Source organism: Raphanus sativus, chromosome 2 (assembly GCF_000801105.2).
Source record: "Raphanus sativus cultivar WK10039 chromosome 2, ASM80110v3, whole genome shotgun sequence".
NCBI classification, from domain to species: Eukaryota; Viridiplantae; Streptophyta; class Magnoliopsida; order Brassicales; family Brassicaceae; genus Raphanus; species Raphanus sativus.
In genome coordinates, this window is record NC_079512.1 from 1 (window position 1) to 18,667 (window position 18,667).

At 40.4% G+C, this 18,667-nt stretch overlaps 2 protein-coding genes and 2 pseudogenes across 3 annotated transcripts; 1 reads left to right on the forward strand and 3 right to left on the reverse strand.

Annotated features, from left to right (window-relative positions):
- Positions 1-426: 426 nt before the first annotated feature.
- On the forward strand, positions 427-1,489 carry LOC130501262 (syntaxin-52-like; annotated as a pseudogene).
- Positions 1,490-1,863: 374 nt separating this feature from the next.
- On the reverse strand, positions 1,864-4,502 carry LOC130501299 (protein ACTIVITY OF BC1 COMPLEX KINASE 3, chloroplastic-like; annotated as a pseudogene). The gene is made up of 4 exons (XR_008939613.1): positions 3,877-4,502; positions 3,568-3,795; positions 1,978-3,481; positions 1,864-1,936 (listed from the first exon to the last, which is right to left on the reverse strand). The product of XR_008939613.1 is annotated as a protein ACTIVITY OF BC1 COMPLEX KINASE 3, chloroplastic-like (transcript).
- Positions 4,503-6,864: 2,362 nt separating this feature from the next.
- On the reverse strand, positions 6,865-12,116 carry LOC108834455 (leucine-rich repeat receptor protein kinase HPCA1). Its single transcript, XM_056993487.1, has 18 exons — positions 11,509-12,116; positions 11,310-11,433; positions 11,161-11,232; positions 11,016-11,090; positions 10,861-10,932; positions 10,623-10,784; positions 10,465-10,539; positions 10,177-10,248; positions 10,017-10,088; positions 9,868-9,936; positions 9,717-9,791; positions 9,572-9,643; positions 9,375-9,509; positions 8,819-9,294; positions 8,594-8,746; positions 8,120-8,479; positions 7,807-8,042; positions 6,865-7,527 (listed from the first exon to the last, which is right to left on the reverse strand). Exons 1-18 carry the CDS (start codon positions 11,618-11,620, stop codon positions 7,033-7,035), a joined length of 2,907 nt encoding a protein of 968 aa, XP_056849467.1. The 5' UTR covers positions 11,621-12,116; the 3' UTR covers positions 6,865-7,032.
- Positions 12,117-12,592: 476 nt separating this feature from the next.
- LOC108842045 (probable protein phosphatase 2C 18) lies at positions 12,593-14,966 on the reverse strand. The gene is made up of 4 exons (XM_018614852.2): positions 14,491-14,966; positions 13,657-14,040; positions 13,481-13,598; positions 12,593-13,401 (listed from the first exon to the last, which is right to left on the reverse strand). Exons 1-4 carry the CDS (start codon positions 14,737-14,739, stop codon positions 12,716-12,718), a joined length of 1,437 nt encoding a protein of 478 aa, XP_018470354.2. The 5' UTR covers positions 14,740-14,966; the 3' UTR covers positions 12,593-12,715.
- Positions 14,967-18,667: the final 3,701 nt, after the last annotated feature.

Below are 18,667 nucleotides of genomic sequence, written 5' to 3' on the forward strand. Positions count from 1 at the left end.
CAATAACAGAAAAAAAGTCATCATCTCTCCTCTTGCCCCCACCCAGTCATTCTCCGTCCTCGAAAATCAGTTTTTCAAGGGGGTAAGCTTTTCAATTGTTTTCACGATGTAATCTCAGGTCAATTTATGTGGTTGTTCGTTAAAAGTTTCTAATTTAGAACGCCTTGTTGGTGGGTGCAAAAGCTCTTCTTACACGAACTTGTGTTGAGATTCTTGTTAATGTAAGAGAATGCCTTTGGTTCTAGATAAAAATCGTTCCTTTTCAAAAACAGTTATATAAAAAACGTTCCTTTTAGAACTCTGATGATTCAATAGTATTGCTATGTGTTTAATTGAATAGGAACTTGTTTGTTTGTAGTTGGAGGTCATGGGGTCTCTTCTGATACATGGATGAGAGAGTAACAACGAGGCTTTAAAACTCTGGAGGATATAAACGGCATGATGTCTGAAAGAAACTCCCTCTGGTTAACCGGACCTGCTCTCAGCGCCGTGCTTCAGCGATACGAAGAAAGATCACCATTCTGGGGACACGATTAGACAGTCTTCTTCAATCCCTTCTCGTTAAAGTTCCTGGGAAGCAACAACATGTGTAAGTAAGCTGTTAAGACAGAGATGGTTTCTTTCATGTGTCGGTCTTTTAACCTATGTGAAAACGCAGGTCGGAGAAAGAGATGAATCGTCGCAAGGATATGGTTGGGAACTTGAGATCAAAGGCGAATCAGGTGGCGTTCTGCTTTGAACATGTCTAATTTCGCAAATAGAGACAGCTTGCTTGGGACGGATACAAAGCCTGATGATGCAATGAACAGAGTCTCTGGCATGGACAACCAAGGCATTGTTCAGTTTCAGAGACAGGTTATGAGAGGTATGCTCTGTCACTATCACATCTATCCTAGGATCTTAGTGATGATATTGGCATCTATATTATTATTCTCTCTTGGATTGCTTTTTTTCGATATGTAGAACAAGATGAAGGGCTTGAGAAGTTGGAGGAAACAGTCATGAGTACCAAACACATTGCTCTCGCTGTCAATGAGGAGCTCACTCTACAGACAAGGCTTATCGTATGTTTCTGCTGCTGTGTTTTTTTCATTGTTTTTTGCTGCATTTTCTTGATTTTTTTGTTTCCCCTGCATGCAGGATGACTTAGACTACCATGTGGATGTTACGGACTCTCGCTTACGGGTAATTATATTCTTTGAACTAATTAAACTTGCATCGAAGGCAAGCAAGTCCATTGCAGGAATAGATTGATGTCCTGCAATGTCCAAGAAGTACCTCTGTAGTTGCCTTTTGAATAGATTGAGTCACATCTCCCTTTGGACGTAATGTGGCCTGATTGTGTGTTTCTTAAATAATATGACAGCGTGTGCAGAAGAGCCTTGCGGTGATGAACAAGAATATGAAAGGAGGTTGCTCATGCATGTCCATGCTCTTGTCAGTGCTTGGAATCGTTGGTCTTGCTCTTGTCATTTGGGCTTCTGGTTAAGTACATGTAATGCCCACCAATCACAACTGTTTCTATCGGCCTCTCCTCTATGCGAATGGTTTGTCTTTGTGCTCTCGTTGCTGTATGCAAAAACCCTTGAAAAAGTATATAATCTGTATTGGCTTTCATATGTTCACGAAATGTAGTCAAAGTTGTATGTTTGTGTGTAGTATTATATACTTTTTCTTTGCACAAGACATGTATAAAGACAAAGAATGACACTAATATATTACTATAACGTGAAGCAATTCTGTGGTTTGCGAATGTGTCTCGCCTTTAATATACAGTTTACCATTACGATGAGACAAGAAAAGAAGCAACTACGGGACTGTGAAGGAGATGGTGTTGTGGCTCGAAGGAGTTGCTGCAGAAACCTAGCTGCTAGACGTTGCCCTACACCTCCTTGCAACACGTCCTCCTAGTCTTCTTGCTTCCGGTTGGCAACACCTGATAACAACAAACAACAAACCAATAGATCAAATCAGTACATCACTATTGGGCTGTGCACAATGTCAATGAAGAGGAGATTATATTTACTTACCTGTACTATTGGCTGCAAAATAGCTGGGTCAAAGCTTTCTGAAGACTGAAGAAGCCCCCAGATTCTTGCGACCTGGTCTCTTAGCTCGAGCGTGCTTTCCAGTTCCGTGGGATTCATTGTCAGAGGGCCACCACCATTCCCATTACCATTGAAGACGAGAGACCTCATAAACTCAGGCATGGAATTGTACGTGTCGACAACACTTCCAAGTGCAAACGCTTCACTGACTCTCACAGCTTCTTTAATCACCAGCACTCTAAGCTCTTCTCCGTTTGGATCTAGCAGCAGCTTCAACACAGGCTGCAGAGCGTCTTTCGACGAGAAGTCCCTATCTTTGCTCCCCTGTTGCAGAAGGTTCTCGAGCCTGTTCCACCTGAACTTCCCATCTTTGAACAGTAGCTCGATAAGCGCATCTCTCAGATACGGGTTCTGATCAGTGAGAAGCCTCTTGGCAAAGTAGGGGTAAGACGCAGCCAACACTTTGAAGTCAGGATCTGCGTAAAGCGCCAAACCTTCGAGCACGGTGAGCGACCTCAGGATCAAAGCGTAGTAGGCAGGGACATCAAACGGATACTGATAGAAGACAGCACCTAAACCATCAACCAATGTCTTGAAATTGAGCTCGCTGACCGTGTAGTTAAGCGCGTCGTCGAAGAAGTCTCTCAGAGCTGGTATGATGGGAGTAACATCCACATCAGGAGACAAGAACTTCAAAGCGTAGTAGTCTCTAGCCATGGCTTCGTAATCTCTGTTGACCAAATGAACAACATGGCCTATGATCGCAAACCTAGCTTCCTCCGGCGTCTCACTCATCATGCCAAAGTCTAGAAAGGCGAGTTTCCCATCAGGTGTGCCAATAAGTTACCAGGATGAGGGTCAGCGTGGAAAAAACCATACTCCAGGAGCTGCCTTAGGCTGCACTGGATTCCTGTGTTCACGAGATCAAGAACCTTCAGACCTTGACTCTCGATGGCAACTTGCTCGTTCAGTTTAGTCCCCTCCACCCATTCCATCGTCAGCACCTTGCGGCTGGTGTAGTCCCAGAAGATATCGGGCACAAGAACATCAGCTTTGTCAGCGTACAGTTTCTTGAACCTCCTGGCGTTTTGGGCCTCCTGGACGTAGTTGAGCTCCTGGTAAACTCTGCAGGCGAACTCGTCGATAAGGGCGAGGACGTCGGTGGTGATGAAGTCCACGTACTTGTTGATGAGTTTCCCAACTCCTCTGATGAGGTAGAAGTCGAGACCAATGGCTTCTTCGATCCCGGGGCGTTGGACTTTGACAGCAACAACCTGACCCGAGTACCTCAGGTGGGCTTTGTAAACCTGGCCAAGACTGGCCGCTGCGATTGGGTCGGGGGATATATTGGAGAAGATGGATTCTAAAGACAAATCCAACTCTCTTTCGATGCAAGCAAAGGCCTCTGCATCAGGGAAGGTTGGCAAAGCATCCTACTTAGGCACTCAAAACACACATATAGACAAAGTTAGAGAAATGTTCTCATATCTAGATGAGTAAATCAAGAAGAGACGTGAACCTGAAGCTCAGCAAGCTCTTCGAGGTAATCGGGAGGACAGAGGTCGGGTCGGGTGGATAAACCTTGACCCAACTTAACAAAAGTGGGCCCCAGACGAGTGAAGATCCTTCGGAGCTCACCGGCTCTCTTCTTCATGTTCAGCTCTAGCTTCCCTTGCCTTTGATCAATCCCAAGTTTCAGAGCGAAGCCACCCAAAGCTGTCAATATCTCCACACTTCTCCGCAAAGCCTAATGCATAATCTCTCTTCAGTTTCTAAGTTCAAGAACTTTTTACAAAAGAATTCAAAGTCAGGAGGGAGGAGCTATAACCTTGAGAGGCTGAGAGCCATGTTTCCAGGCGATAAGCTCCGGGGAATAAACAGAAGCGTCGACAGCACGACCAAGAGCACGCCCCTCCGCTTGAAGATCATCCGCGAGATCAGCACGTTTGTATTGTACAACAGGCGCAGGGGTTGGTCTTGACGAGGATGAGGGAGGACTTGGGGCAGCTCCATCTTCCCCCCTGGGCCTAGCTTGAACAAGAGCTGCACGAGCTAGTCTCCTCCGATTCACAAAGAGAAACTTAGACTTTACACCTTGTCTTCTTGAATTGCCATCACCGAATAGAGTTAAACCCAGCGACTGGCCAAACACAAGACTCGTCATCGTTGTAAAACCAGAGAGAGAGAGAGAAGAGAAGAAAGAATTTAAGATTGCTCCTCAGCCAGTAACGGCCATGAAAGAAGAGGAAAGAGAGAGAGAGAGAGAAACGAGGAGATATTTGTAAAGTAAGCGTGAGATGGAGAGAGTTACAAGAGTTTCTTTGCTTACTTCACCTAAAAATAAAACTCCTTCAAAAAACAAGGTCCACACTTGTGGCGTGCCGTGACGTTTCTCTATTTAACTCGAAGGAAACTAAAATACTTACAAAAAGACAAAAGGAATTAAAAACCAAACCTATCTAGAGCACAAGATTCGTGGGATTTTGACATTTCTAATCTCAGCCACGACCGTTCTCTTTTTTTTTTTCTTTTGTGAATGTAAGTAGCCAAAACAATATCCACAAAGGTTCATTCAGACATAGCAGACTATTATTATATACTTGAAAGCAGACTTGATATTTTCCGAGTGTAGGTTAAATCAGTAATTTACCTCTTAAGGAACTCGCTTAGTTTTTGTCCTAGATCCACTTCTCTGATGGTGAATCTTCATCATCAAACCTAGTCATATAACAAAAAACATAAAATAGGTATTAACCATGTCCTGTTTTCTGCATTGAGAGACCAGGATTAACTTTACATTTGAGGAGAAAAATAGGAGGTCTTTAGGACATTATGCTATCTAAATAACCAAATCATAAACAGTATATTACTTTCACTTGACTAACATCACCAAGGATTGGTATCATGGCTATCGCTTACAACCTCTAGGGCTTCAAGCATTGTACCAGTGGGTGGATCCTCCAGTTGGCAAAACCTGAAATCAATTCCAGTAGCATCAGTGATCATATAAAGCATAGAATAATTTGGCTTACCTATTAGCAACAGAAACACTTCCATCAGTACTAAAGAAGGGATGGCTTACCGCTAAAACAACGATGGCTATAGCCTGTAGGCCTGTAGTTGCTGTGAAGATAGTTTTACCATGTCCTTCTGGGAGACCGTGAACAGTTGCAGAGTAAGAGCAAAGCCATTGCATTTCAGTTTCCTATGCAACCCACATGTCTTGTTTACTATTTACTGAAACCACATCTACTTATGGAAACAAAGAGCGGTGGTGTCTTACGACTGTACCAAAGTGCTTTTTGATGCGTCATAGGTATTTTCTTAGTGCTAGGTCCCCAACCAAACACATTAGCTGCCCCGAGTAAGACATATAGACAGAAATCAACCATCAAAATGTTTGAGAGTATACGAATCAAATGCATAAACAAATATCTTTGCCAGGGAAGATATCAGATGAAAAAAATTGCAACCACAAATAGACGCAAACCTGCAGACATTGAACCGACAAAGGTTACGAGAAACCAGATTATCACCATAAAGAAATTCTAAACAGATGAGTGACTTCTCACCGAATACATATCGGCCTGCACCCTACCCTAGTTTAAAGCCCCTTGTTAACATATCTAACAATTTTGCCAGAAATAACATTAAAATAGAGAGAGAGAGAAAGTGATATTTTTCATCCTAGATTCCTAAGGTATCAGAAAGCACTACTCAAAAGCAACTAACAGCATCATTCAAAACTGATTCTCCAAACACCAAATTTACATCCGGTCCAAGTTTCTTGCAAAACAATTACAGTAGTAAGTAGTGGTAGAAGCAGCAAGAGGAAGTAGCTGAAATATAGACAAGACGGTGACAGGATCAGTGGCTGAGATAAGAGAGCCAAAAATGAGCACTATGGAAGTCTGTACATGAGAAACATCACACCGCCATTGAAAAAAAAAACGAAACTTATGAACAACGGAAAGACAAACAGAAGACATTCAAAGGACAGAGACTACTAGCACGCCAGTAGCAATGGAAGCAATACAAAAAGCTCTAAGTAGAGAAAAAAGTGACAATGGCACCAAAGTTTGAAAAGAAAGGTCTTTGCATCAACACATTCGTCTACGTATATATGTAAAAGTAAGTATACTCCTTCAGAAAAACAGCAATAAAAAAATATCAAAATTAAATCAAAAGAAGAACTTGAACGAACCTTTATGCTAGTAGTCTCCCATGTTATCTAAACCACCTAATATCAGAGCCCTAATTTGGCACAAATTTCACTAGGAACAATCAAAACCGAAGAAACAAACCGATGAGAGAAGGGAAGCCACTAGCTTCGGATCATGATCTGCGGCTTGCTGCTTCTCTTGGGTCGTGAATCTAAAATCCTAGGGTTTCTATCAATGTAAACTTGCTCTCGTTTTTGATGAAAATTCGTTCAACACTTCTTGCTTTTTATAGGATTCAGTGTCCCCGTTTTGGGCTTTAATGAGCCTACAAGTTATTGAGCCCAACCAATCCTTTGATTATTCGGCCCAACCAATCCTTTGATAAATTAATTTGTAAAGCTATTAAGCCCAACTACGAATATAAATTATATATTAATAGTTTTACGGTAATTATATTAATTTCTAATTTGTAAATTTTTAAAATATAATATTAATTTTTTTTAATTTTGTAAAATTTTAAAATATTTATTTTTATCAAAGAATTTTCAATTATATAATACCATATTCTGGATATATCTTTTCAATATTATTAAGAAAATAATATTTATAGTTTTATGTTCATATTTTTATTCATTAAAAATAAATACTGATAATTTATATAACCAGAATTTGTTAAGAAACCATTAGTAATATACTAATATATCATTTTGAAAAGAAATTAATGATTACATTAACTTTCATAACTCCGTTTAATGCTTTGCTCATTGTCTCTTTTCTGACACAAAAGAAGGAAACTCAAAGAGGTGTTTGTTTCTTCATCATCACTTGGGCTCAACTTTTGTCATAACAGAGTAGCCACCACTATAATCAAAAGCTCCTTCTTCTTTCTTCCTCACATTCTCTCCATACAAAACCTTATCTCCACCTCTCACCCCTCCTAAATCCGACGCCGACGCGGAGGAGCTGCTAGTACTAGCTCCACTGTTCTGTATAATAATCTCGATCTCCTTCACCACTTCGCTCATCGTCGGCCTCTCACCCGCCGTCTCATCTACGCATTTTAGAGCTAACTCCATGTAACGTCCGAGCTCCGGCAGAGCTCCGGCGTCTCTCAACGAACGGTCCATCTTGTCTCTCAGCCCGTAGAACTCCTCGTCGTTCTTGTTCATCACGAGCTTGATCTCTCGGACAATGTACTTGCCTTTCTCTATCGGCTGTTTCGCGGTGATCAGTTCTAGTAACACGACGCCGAAGCTGTACACGTCGCTCTTCTCTGTGAGTTTCTGTGTTGTGTAGTATTCTGGATCCAAATATCCCTGCCGTTTGACAGTTTTTATAATGGACGTGAGTTAAATAATGCAGATGATAGAAACTAACTATGACCACATGCAAAGAGAGATCTTAATACTTAAAATCTATTTTAATGTTGCCGCATGGTACATAATGCAATTAGTAATTCAAGAAACACAAGATTATATGAGTATTCCGCATCCTAATATATAGTAATTCAACGCATATTAATATATAGTTTATTCAATAATGAAGCAAGTGATTCATGGATCTTGGCATCATGAAATGAATGAAAGAAACTTTACCAATGTCCCTTTGACTTGGGTTGAAACATGGCCTTTAGTGCAGTCAGAAACAAGCTTGGACAAACCAAAGTCAGCAACCTTGGCAGTGAGATTCTCATCCAAAAGAATGTTGGTTGACTTCACGTCCCTGTGGATGATGGGAGGATCCGCCAGTTCGTGGAGGTAAGCTAGTCCTCTTGCTGATCCTAGAGCCACTCTTAGCCTCCTTTTCCAGTCCAAAGCAATACCTGATCGTCCTATAAACAATACACAAGGAGTTAAAAAAATGTATCTGAATGTTTTTGAGCAGCTAAAGACCAGACTGTGTAAGTACCTGTTAAGCTATCTTTTAGTGATCCGTTTGACATGAACTCGTACACCAGAATCTGCTCTCCCTGTTCGAAACAAAACCCAACGAGCCCGACCAGGTTCTTGTGATGAACTCTAGAAAGCAACTCAATCTCTGTTTTGAACTCGTGACCTCCTTGTGTTGATCCTTGCTGTGCTCTTTTTATAGCCACCATCTGCCCATCCGAGAGCATTCCTTTATACACCTTACCATAACCTCCAGAACCCAACTCACTGCTAATGGAGAAGTTGTTGGTGATCTTCTTGAGTTCTTCATAGGAGAACCATCTAGCCCCTTTCAGCTGCGGCGCACCACCACTGTCTTTCCCACTAGATGCCCATGAAACTGTTAATCAAAACATTGTAAACACATAAATTTCAAACTTCATTTTTAAAGTGAATGTAAGCTACTATGAAGTTTCTTCAAATAATGTAACTGTGCCTATAACATTTGACTTACCAAATGGTCTACTCAAACCGATAGCTTGCTCTGCACGTCTCTTCTGCCAAAATGCGTATATCCCTAGGGCAACAAGGCACAGAACCAAAGCGGTGCAACCAGTTATTACCCCAGTGATCATCCTAGAGCTCAAGGAATGTCCATTACCTTCAGCTGCTTACATTTTCAGGATTGTTAGAGCCCAGTTATAAGGTTATAAGTTTTTTTTTTGTAAGTACATGTTACCTGGGAAAGTGTAGGGAGATGCAATGAAATAGTAAGGTCCAAACAGTGGAGGAGGTTTGTAAGTTTGGTTACTCAAGTCAAATCCAATTCTCTGTACTTCACTTCTGTTGAAATACTTTCCCATAGATGGGAAAAGCTCCAGCTGTATCTGGAGATAATCATCATTATTGAAGAAAGGGTTTTGTAGAGAGACTGATCCTGGAGTGAGTCCTAGCTTCACCCACAAGCTCATCTCTAGTGAATGGTATGTGTTCGCATTGGTCAGGTCTCTGAACATAGGCCCTCTGAAGTAGAATGTGCCTTCATAAGGGTAGGCGCATTCGCAGCTCTGAGGGCTGACCTTTTGGTCTAATGGACAAGATTTTCCTCCGCAGTTTGCAAGACTGGTCGAGTAGATACGTTTGGCTTGTTTCTGCTGAATCTGGCAGTAGTTTGTGTTGGAGAGAGCTGTTGTGCATACAGGGTTTCCTACGAGTCTACAACAAAAGAGAGGTTCGTTTTAATAAGTTTCTAGAGGAAGTTTTTTGTTACTAGTAGGTTGAAGAAGAGTTTTCACATTAATGTATTGGTGTATCCAGAGCTTAGTGTTACAGAGGAGATGTCATTATCTTGCAGATCAACTAGTTGTAGCTCTGAACCTACTGTGTCTCCTAAGCTCAGTGTTCCATTGAATGCATTCTTTCTCAGTTTCCTGTACAAAAATCCAAATCAAATTTGGGATGATGCTGTTGTTAACTTTTGATGGAGACTTACACTTGCTGAAGCTGTGGGTATCCAAAGAGCTTATTAGGCAATGGTCCATGAAGAGCCCCATATTCCATCACCCTAAATCCAGAAAAAAAGATATGTTTACAGGTTTCCTCATGAGATGGTAAAAATGTAGCAGTGCAGCACTTACAGTGTGGTCAGTGAAGGTAAGGTTGAAAACCATAGAGGAGACTCTGATGGATCAAATGAGTTGTTGCTGAGGTCTCTGTAAACATATCATCACATTTTGTCACAGAAGTGTATCAGAGGAAGGCGTTTTTATCTGGTGCTGAGAAACTTACACATAGTTCAGAGATTTCATGTCTGACAAATCTGGTAATGATCCTACCAGCTTGTTGTGAGCTAAGTTCCTGAGAGAGAAACCACAAGTAAAAAGATTTAATCTCTCATTAACTAGGCCTAAATGTAGATGTCTTTTGATTACACTTACAGTTCAATGATGTTTGTGAGATTGCTAAGATTCTCTGGAACTTTTCCTCTCAGAGTGTTTCTGTCAAGACGACTGACACAAATCCAAGAGAGTGAGATAGTGCTTTTAAAGGGAAGAACTATGAAGCTAAGGACATGGAGATATGGTATGTGTTACTTACAGAACCTCTAGTGTCTGAACGAGTCCCAAAGTGGAAGGTATGCTCCCTGTGAATTGATTTCCATCAAATAATCTGACATTTGAAACAAACCACTAGTATCCTTAAATCTTGTGTTAGAACTTATGTAAATAATCAAATCCAAGTCCCACTGGATATTAGAAAAGAAAGTCTAATATATGTGTATTCCAACTCCACTTAATATGAGATCTTTTGAGAGGTAGAAGCTTAGACCTAAGTGGATAATATCATACTAAGCGAGAGGAAAGGAGTGAATACTATTTGACTTACACATGGATCAATATCATCTCAGAGCTGAAAAGTTTTGGTGGAATAGTGCCTGAGAGCTGGTTCTTGTTGAAGTGACTGCAATTTTTTGTAGCATTTGCTTCAGATGAAGCTGAAGACATACACAGACAGAAGATGTCTTGTAATGGAAAAATACTCACAAGTGTTTGGCTTTTAACAGAAGATCAAGACCAGGACTAGAGCCTGATGAGATAGGAATGGGTCCTGTCAACTGATTATCCGCAAGATCCAACCAATAGACTTTGCTGAGGTTTCCTAGAGACGCTGGAATTTTACCAGTGAAGTTATTCGAGTTCAATGCCCTGTAGAACATAACATATGATGGAACCCATCAGACTCTGATTTGATTTCAGGACAAGAAGTATTTAAGATTCTTACAAGAAAGATAGATCTTTAAGGTAACCAATCTCATTGGGGATGCTACCAGTGAAGCCACATCCAGCAAGTATACTGAAAATCCAATAGGAATGTTTATTAAATAGATACACAACACAAACACAAGGAAGAGAACAAGAACACAGAGAGATTCTTACAGAATGTTGAGCTTTTGCAGGTCTCTTAAACGGGAAGTAAGTGAACCTGTGAGTCCTGGATTGAACGAAAGGTCCCTGAAACAACACAAAGTCTCCAGTTCAGGTAAGAAACAAACAGATATTCATGTTCAAAAAAGAGACTGACAAGGATCTTAGTTCAGATAGTTCTCCAATGTCCCCACTAAGCCTTCCTTTGAGACCCATTGTTGACAAACCCCTAAACACACAAAACACGTCCTTGCTCAGTACGTTATCTAATGGAGTATGAATGAGTGAGTATTAAGCAACACTCACAGCGCAGTGATTCTTGAACTGTTGCAGGAAACACCTTCCCAAGGAGTTCCACAAGGATCATCAGAGCCTCCCCAGCTAGGCGGCGTGTTGTCCCATTGATCCATCAAAGAACGAAGAGCTGCGGCTAACAGATACCAAACAAAACAAATATCAAACAAACATAATCATTTCTATGCAAGGGAAAAGCAAGAGAACATACCATCACGAGGGTCAGTGACTGATGAAACCATTGAGAAGACAGTGAAGGAGTAAGAGAGACAGAACAAGAGCAACCGCGAAGTAGCAGTCATGGTGGTTGTTTTAGCCACCATTGTTCCTCAAAATACATGAGTTCTTGAAGTTTGATATTTAAGTGAAATTTATTAGAGAACAAATAGTTTAAAGTAGCTTCCTTGTGAGACAAGATTAATCATTATTTGATCAAATTCAAGAAAGACAAAATGTGTATGGAAAGTGCGCCAATAGGAACACGAGTGCTACCAAGAAGAGTTGGTTTCATTTGCTTTTAATCAATTTTTCCTTTACTTCGAAGTCAATTTAACGGCTGGTATGTCTCTTTTTCTGAAAATACTTTTTAGTTATTAAAACATTTGAGTGATACATATCCAAATAAGTACAAAATCATTTCAGATAACCAATACAAATATAATCATGTAAGCTTAAGTTACCGTTAAGCTATGTTTTATAATCAAAGCAACCTTCTTCCATCATTATGCTAACACAAAGATGATAGTGGAATCTACAACTACAAGTGGGTCCTGTCAGCACCAACCATATCAATATTCTCATTATTTGTTAAAACAAAGAGAATAAATACAATTTGTTTTACAAGCTTCATTCGAGCGTAATACCTAAATTTTAAGAATATAAATTTAAATCTAATATAAATATAAATGTTTGATATTATTAAATAAAAAATGAATTATAGAAATTATTTAAATTTTTAAGACATTTTCAAATTGACACTCTAGTAAAAACTTCAAATGAAAGCATAAAATGTTTTAGTGTTTTTATTAATGGAAGTCTTAGTGTTTTTCTAAAAACTCTACTAATCAAGGTCTTAAACATTTTTTATTGTGAGACCATGAGTTAAAGAAAAGCAATACAAACAATAATATATATATATATAACTGGTCAACAAATAATGCTTTGATAAAGAAACATTCAGCATTTTACTTCAAAAACTATTAATTTAAATATTGTTGTCTTATTAGACAAAAAAAATATTGTTGTCTTGTTGTGAATTATATATGTATGATGAACAATCTCACATGTCTAAAATATTAACTGGAAGAAGAAGAAAAAAAAAGTTGGATATATGAAACAAAGAACATGGTGATGATGTGTGGTGTTTGTGTAGGTTTTAACTTAAGAAGCACACAAGTAAACAAAAAAAATAAAAGAATTCACAACCATTTTCTCCAACTAGTTGATCTAAGCTCACCAGAGAACAACCTTGGAATGCTCAATAAACTATTAACCCTAGTCAACCCTTCCAAAGCAGACCACTCTTCATCATCCTGTGCAACCGATATACACTCAGCAATTGTCATTGTCATCATCTTCGACTCAATCCCACAACTCTTAGGTGCACTTTCCTCTTTAACCTGAACAATCTCATCCTCCTCCTCCTCCTTGTTACTAATACTGACACTCTCTACAGAGTCTTCTTTGTGAGAATCCTTTGCTACATTGCTTGAATCTTGGAGAAAGAGGCAGACTACAGTGCAGTCATCGTTCTTGGAAGTTGGATACTTGATTCTCCATGATCTAACAGCTGTGTCCACTAGAGCTCTAGCTGCTGTGCTTCGACTAGGAGCTGAAGCAATAACGTCCACAGCTTCTTTGTTTGACAACACATCCCATACCCCGTCGCTAGCAAGAATAATGAACTCATCTCCTTCGGTAAGGCGGCGGTAGTTGATGTCAGGGACCGAGATAAGACCGTAATCTTTGAGACAGAAGTCACCAAAAGCTCGAGCCATTGCTAAACCAGGTGAGTCGCTGTTTGGTAGCCATACACGAGCTACCTCAGGCTCATCTTGCAACGCAAACACTCTGCCTTTACATTTTTGGATTCTCGCTGATTCACCTGAGAGAGAGTACATAGAAAAGAGAACGTTACAAAACTGGCTTCTCATTCTTCAAGAGGTTTTAAAGATCTAACATACTTGGCAGGTCTGGTTTTAAGTCTATGGTTAATTGTACAGCGACCAAAGCATTGTCTTGATCTCTTGTGGCAAGAACGGCTCTAGAGTCACCGATGTTTCCGACCACCAAGTCCTCGCCCTAAAACGGAATCATTAATAGTTGGATGCATTTTAAGCAAGAAGTCTAAAGCAAGTACCTGTTTGATCAAAGTGACTGAAGTTGTGCCGCTGCAGAAACAATCAATAGTAGGGTGCATTTTAAGCTCTTTATCTATCTGCTGACAAGACTTGAGCAAGGCTTGTTTAAGAGGCAGATACATCTCGGGAAGCTGTTCACCGTTTGGATTCAACTCACACCATTGCTCATCCATAGTAGTAGTAGTTACAGACTCGTTTCTCTGCCCTTCTTCTTCTTCATCCTCGTTTGCTAAGACGCTTTGTTCTGACTCTGATGCTAGTTTCAACTGTGTTGAGAGTGTGAAGGGCAGTGTGTCTCGGACTTTCTTGGCGACCATATGACCAAATGGTCCGTGTCCATCGAACACACCACAAAACACTGTATCGTCTCTTGAACAAAAGTTCTGGAATTTAAATAGTTTTCATGAGTTATACTATTGTTTTTCTTGTTTACAAGAACAAAAAAAAAATACTATTGTTTTTCTGTTTAAATGTAACATTAAAAAGAAGTAAGAAGATATAGAAGAAACTAGTGGTCCCTTCACAACTATGTGGAAACAGGTCAAGACATGCACAAGAAGAACACAAAGACACATCATTTTCAAAGCTCTAAGCTCTGTGATGGTCCCAAAAAAAAAAGAAAAAAAAAGACATGCAACATTCCAAGTTTCTCTCAATAACTAAGCACTAGCAACAAAAGAACAATGCAAACCATGTTTTGAATCAAGACACATGCACAAGAAATCAAGTAGCTTTCCTCAAACATTTGAACGAACTTAGTGAAGAGATCATTTCCTAGTAAAATGGGTTTGCAAAAGATTAAAAACTTTGCAGAGAGTATTAAGGAAACCAACCTCAAAAAAGAGCATAGCGTCTTGATTGGTTCCTTTCTTGCCTTGCTGTGTGTAAAGACATACACTTTTACTTGAACCATTCGAGATCAACCGATCCAACACCTGTTGTGTCCCTTCGATTTCGCCGCCGCCCTTGTAACCTCTCGGCCGCCGCCACCGTCCGGAGCCTAGTGTATCCTCAGCCGTAGAGGCGGTGGTGGTGCTTGTTTCTCCTGGTTCCTTCCTATCTACTGAATGACACAGACCCATTTTGAAAATCAAGATCGAAATCTAAGAACTTTCTGGGAGTTTTTGTCTGTAAAATCTCTCTCCTACGATTCTTTTGAAGCCAATACTAGCAGACCAACGTTTACTTACTCCACTTCCACGTTCGAGAGATGAAGTAGTGTGATGCTACAAAGAAAGAAACAATTGAAATTGAATTGAGAGAGAAAGGGGGAGACGAATGATCAGATCCTTTCAGACAAAGGTCATAGTTTGGAATCAAACGCTCAAGTACTCTGCCCGAAAAAAAAAGAGTTGAGATACTCATGTCCGAAACTGCCCGGATTTAGAAATTCATTTATTTTTATTTTTACACGAAAATTTATAAAAAAACAACGAAACCAAGAGAAACTTCTATAATTACAACTCTATCTAGGACTATCCAAACCCGGATCCAGAACCGACCCAAACAAATCGGATATCCACTTCCAGAAATTGAATTCCCTAATACGTTTCCCCTCTCTCCCCATATTGATTGATTGAAAAGACACCGTCTCTCACTAAGTAGAATTTATTCGAGTTATCTGAAAACCCTACTCAATTCGAATCCTCAATCGACAATCAAAAACACAAATCATGATGAATCCAGACGTTACGAAGGCAAAAGAAGACGGCTCGAGTAGTGTAGTAGGAGATGAAGCAAACCCAAGGATTATCGAGAAACATGTCGGCCCAGGAACCGACCAAAGTCCCAGAGATGCAAATGAAAGCGAAGACAATGCCAGTGGAAATGGAAAAGGGGAAGAGGAAGAATCAAGTAAGAAAAATGAAGGGGAGGAATCAAGAGAAGTAGACGAAGGAGAAAAAGAGAAGGAAGTCGGAGACGAAGGAGAAAAAGAGAAGGAAGCCGGGGACGAAGGAGATGAAGAGAAGGAAGTCGGAGACGAAGGAGAAAAAGAGAAGGAACCCGGAGACGAAATAGAGCCCCGAAGAAACGACGAAGAAGCTGATGAAAGGGAGATAATTCTATTTGGACGACATCATGAAACTGAGTCGCATACAGATTCGGTAAGTATTGAAATTGAAAACTTTTACATAGATGATTTGAAAGATTAGATAAGTGTGGAAAACTAAGTGGAATTTAGAGTTAGTGATTGCTGAACTAAGTCGAAGTTTGTGAAACTATATGTTGATGGTTGTAAGATGTCGTACGTGATCCGGTTCTCACTTGAGTGCAGGTTGTAGATGACGAAGAAAAGGGCATGCTACCGAAACTACACTTTCCTTCAAGCCAATATCAAAAGTCTTTAAAGCTTTCAGGAAAATGTTACATTGACTCGGCGATAAGAACTATTCAAACGATCCTGAAAGCGAAGGAGGTGGAATGGTTCATAGAGCACCCACAATTCCAGCATTTCTTCCATATTAAAAACCGAAAGCAGAAGTGGATGGGAATGTGGGTTCTCGTTTTGCGATCAGCTTGTGTTGCGAAGAAGCATGAGTTATGGTTTGTCGTTAATGGCGTCGCAATCCGATATTCTCTTAGAGAATTAGGACTCATTTCTGGACTATACTGCCATGAGTATCCCCCCAACCATGAGAGGTTGGATGGTACAACATTCATGAACAAGTATTTTGGAGGGAAAAGGGTAACATACGCTGACCTGGAGAAGCAGATGTTGGCGATGAAATCAAAGCCATCTGAGGATCGTAAGAAGATGGCCGTTCTGTTCTTCTTAGCCAGCATTCTTGTCGGAGGCCGAAAGAGTGGTGAGGGAGCATCACCTGTGGACAGTTTCTTCCTGAGTGTTGTTGATGACCTAGATGCGTGTGTAACGTTCCCTTGGGGGCGGTATGCATTCGAACATAACTTGAAGGATGTCTCTACCTTTTTGGAAAAATGCGACGGGCTTGCGCCGACGAGTTGGGTTTTTACAAGCTTTCCTATCCCTCTGGAGGTATTCTCAAGCTCTCTTCAACATAGTTGTTTAATTGATGTTAATGTCTTTTTGTTGTGTGTTGGTAGTTGTTGGCCTTTGAGGCAATTCCAAGCTTGAGGAACCATTTCCGAGAAGATGTGAATGGTGCAAATAGTAGTTGCCCGCGGATGTGCAAGATGCAGTACAAACGGAAAAGTGGAACCAAGGAATTCAGTCTGAAAGCTGTGAACGATAAACTTGGTAATAATACAAAGGTAATTGATGTTTTATGTGGAGTCGAATTGAGGAGAAGGGACTTATGAGACTTATGAAAACTTGGTGAAACTAAGGTAATTAGTATTTTTGTGTTTTTACCACAGGATATTGAGAGTATCTTGGTAGCAACAGCAGCTGAGGAGGAACTTCTGGAAACCATAGGAATGGACAAGGAGAGTTGTTGGGCCGATGACGCCGATGATGCAGCAGTTGATGGTTGGACGAAGATAATACGGAAAGGGAAGAAACAAGTTTTCTTTGAAGAACAGTTCCGCATGGATTTAGAGTCTCGCACAGGTCAGATTGAAGGTCCCACCAATCCTATCGGAGGACCATCGAATAATGCACAATCTGGTCAGGCTAATGCTGATTCGGTGGAGGTTAGTGGAACTACTCCTGGAGCTGAGGCTTTAAAAGCTATGGAAGGTCGGCTTATGAATGCAGTCAGAGATGCAGTTCGAGATGCTATGAAGGGAGTGAATGAAAAAGTCACTTTATTGTCTACGCAGCTAGGTCTGCTAGAAGAGGAAGTGAAAAGTCTTAGGTTGAGTGTTCCCGGAAGTGACAATCCGGCGGTCCAAGATGATGGTGATGGTAGTGACAATAACGAGTCGGAAGAAGAGGATGGTAGTGACAATAACGAGCCGGAGGAAGAGGATGGTGGTGACAATAACGAGCCGGAGGAAGAGGATGGTGGTGACAATAACGAGCCGGAGGAAGAGGACAATAATGTTGAAGATGCCATTCTCGAAATTTCAAAGGATGTACAGAGGGAATATGGTGATGTTGACATGGATGATGATGATGCGGAGATGTATGCACATGCTGCGGAGGTCGAAAAAAAATTAATGTCTGTAAACACGAAAAAAGAGGTCGAGAAAAGATGATGGGAAAGAAACAGTTCCTGTGAAAAAGGTTAAGTTGGTTGGTGAAACTGTGAGGAGTCTCATTCAGCTAAGAAGCAAGGCAGCAGCGAAGGAGGCAGAAGCTGAGAAGGAGGCAGCAGCTAAGAAGAAGGCAGCAGCTAAGAAGAAGGCAGCAGGTAAGAAGAAGGCGGCGGCTAAGAAGAAGCCGAAGACAAAAAAAAAGTAGGTAAGAAGACGGAGTGAATTCCCAGTATGTGGTTGTTTTAATGTGGATGAACTCGAATTATTCGGTCTGTATGACTTTAAATTCCCGTGACTTTCTTGTTTGATGTTGAAGACTGGTATTTAAGACTTATGTTATATATTGGGTAACTTCTCTCGGTAACTTCGTGAATTTATGATATTTCGTAGATCGTGAAGGAGGGAGAATAGGGAAACTTTAGTAAGTTTCACTTGCAACTTAGTGTAACTTCGTGAATTTATGATATTTCGTAGATCGTGAAGGAGGGAGAATAGGGAAACTTTAGTAAGTTTCACTTGCAACTTAGTGTAACTTCGTGAATTTATGATATTTCGTAGATCGTGAAGGAGGGAGAATAGGGAAACTTTAGTAAGTTTCACTTGCAACTTAGTGTAACTTCGTGAATTTATGATATTTCGTAGATCGTGAAGGAGGGAGAATAGGGAAACTTTAGTAAGTTTCACTTGCAACTTAGTGTAACTTCGTGAATTTATGATATTTCGTAGATCGTGAAGGAGGGAGAATAGGGAAACTTTAGTAAGTTTCACTTGCAACTTAGTGTAACTTAAGTAAATCCGAAGAGTCTTGGTAAATCAGACAACAACAAGGGAACATAATCTCAAGCAAACAACAACAAGGGAACATAATCTCAAGCAAACAACAACAACAGA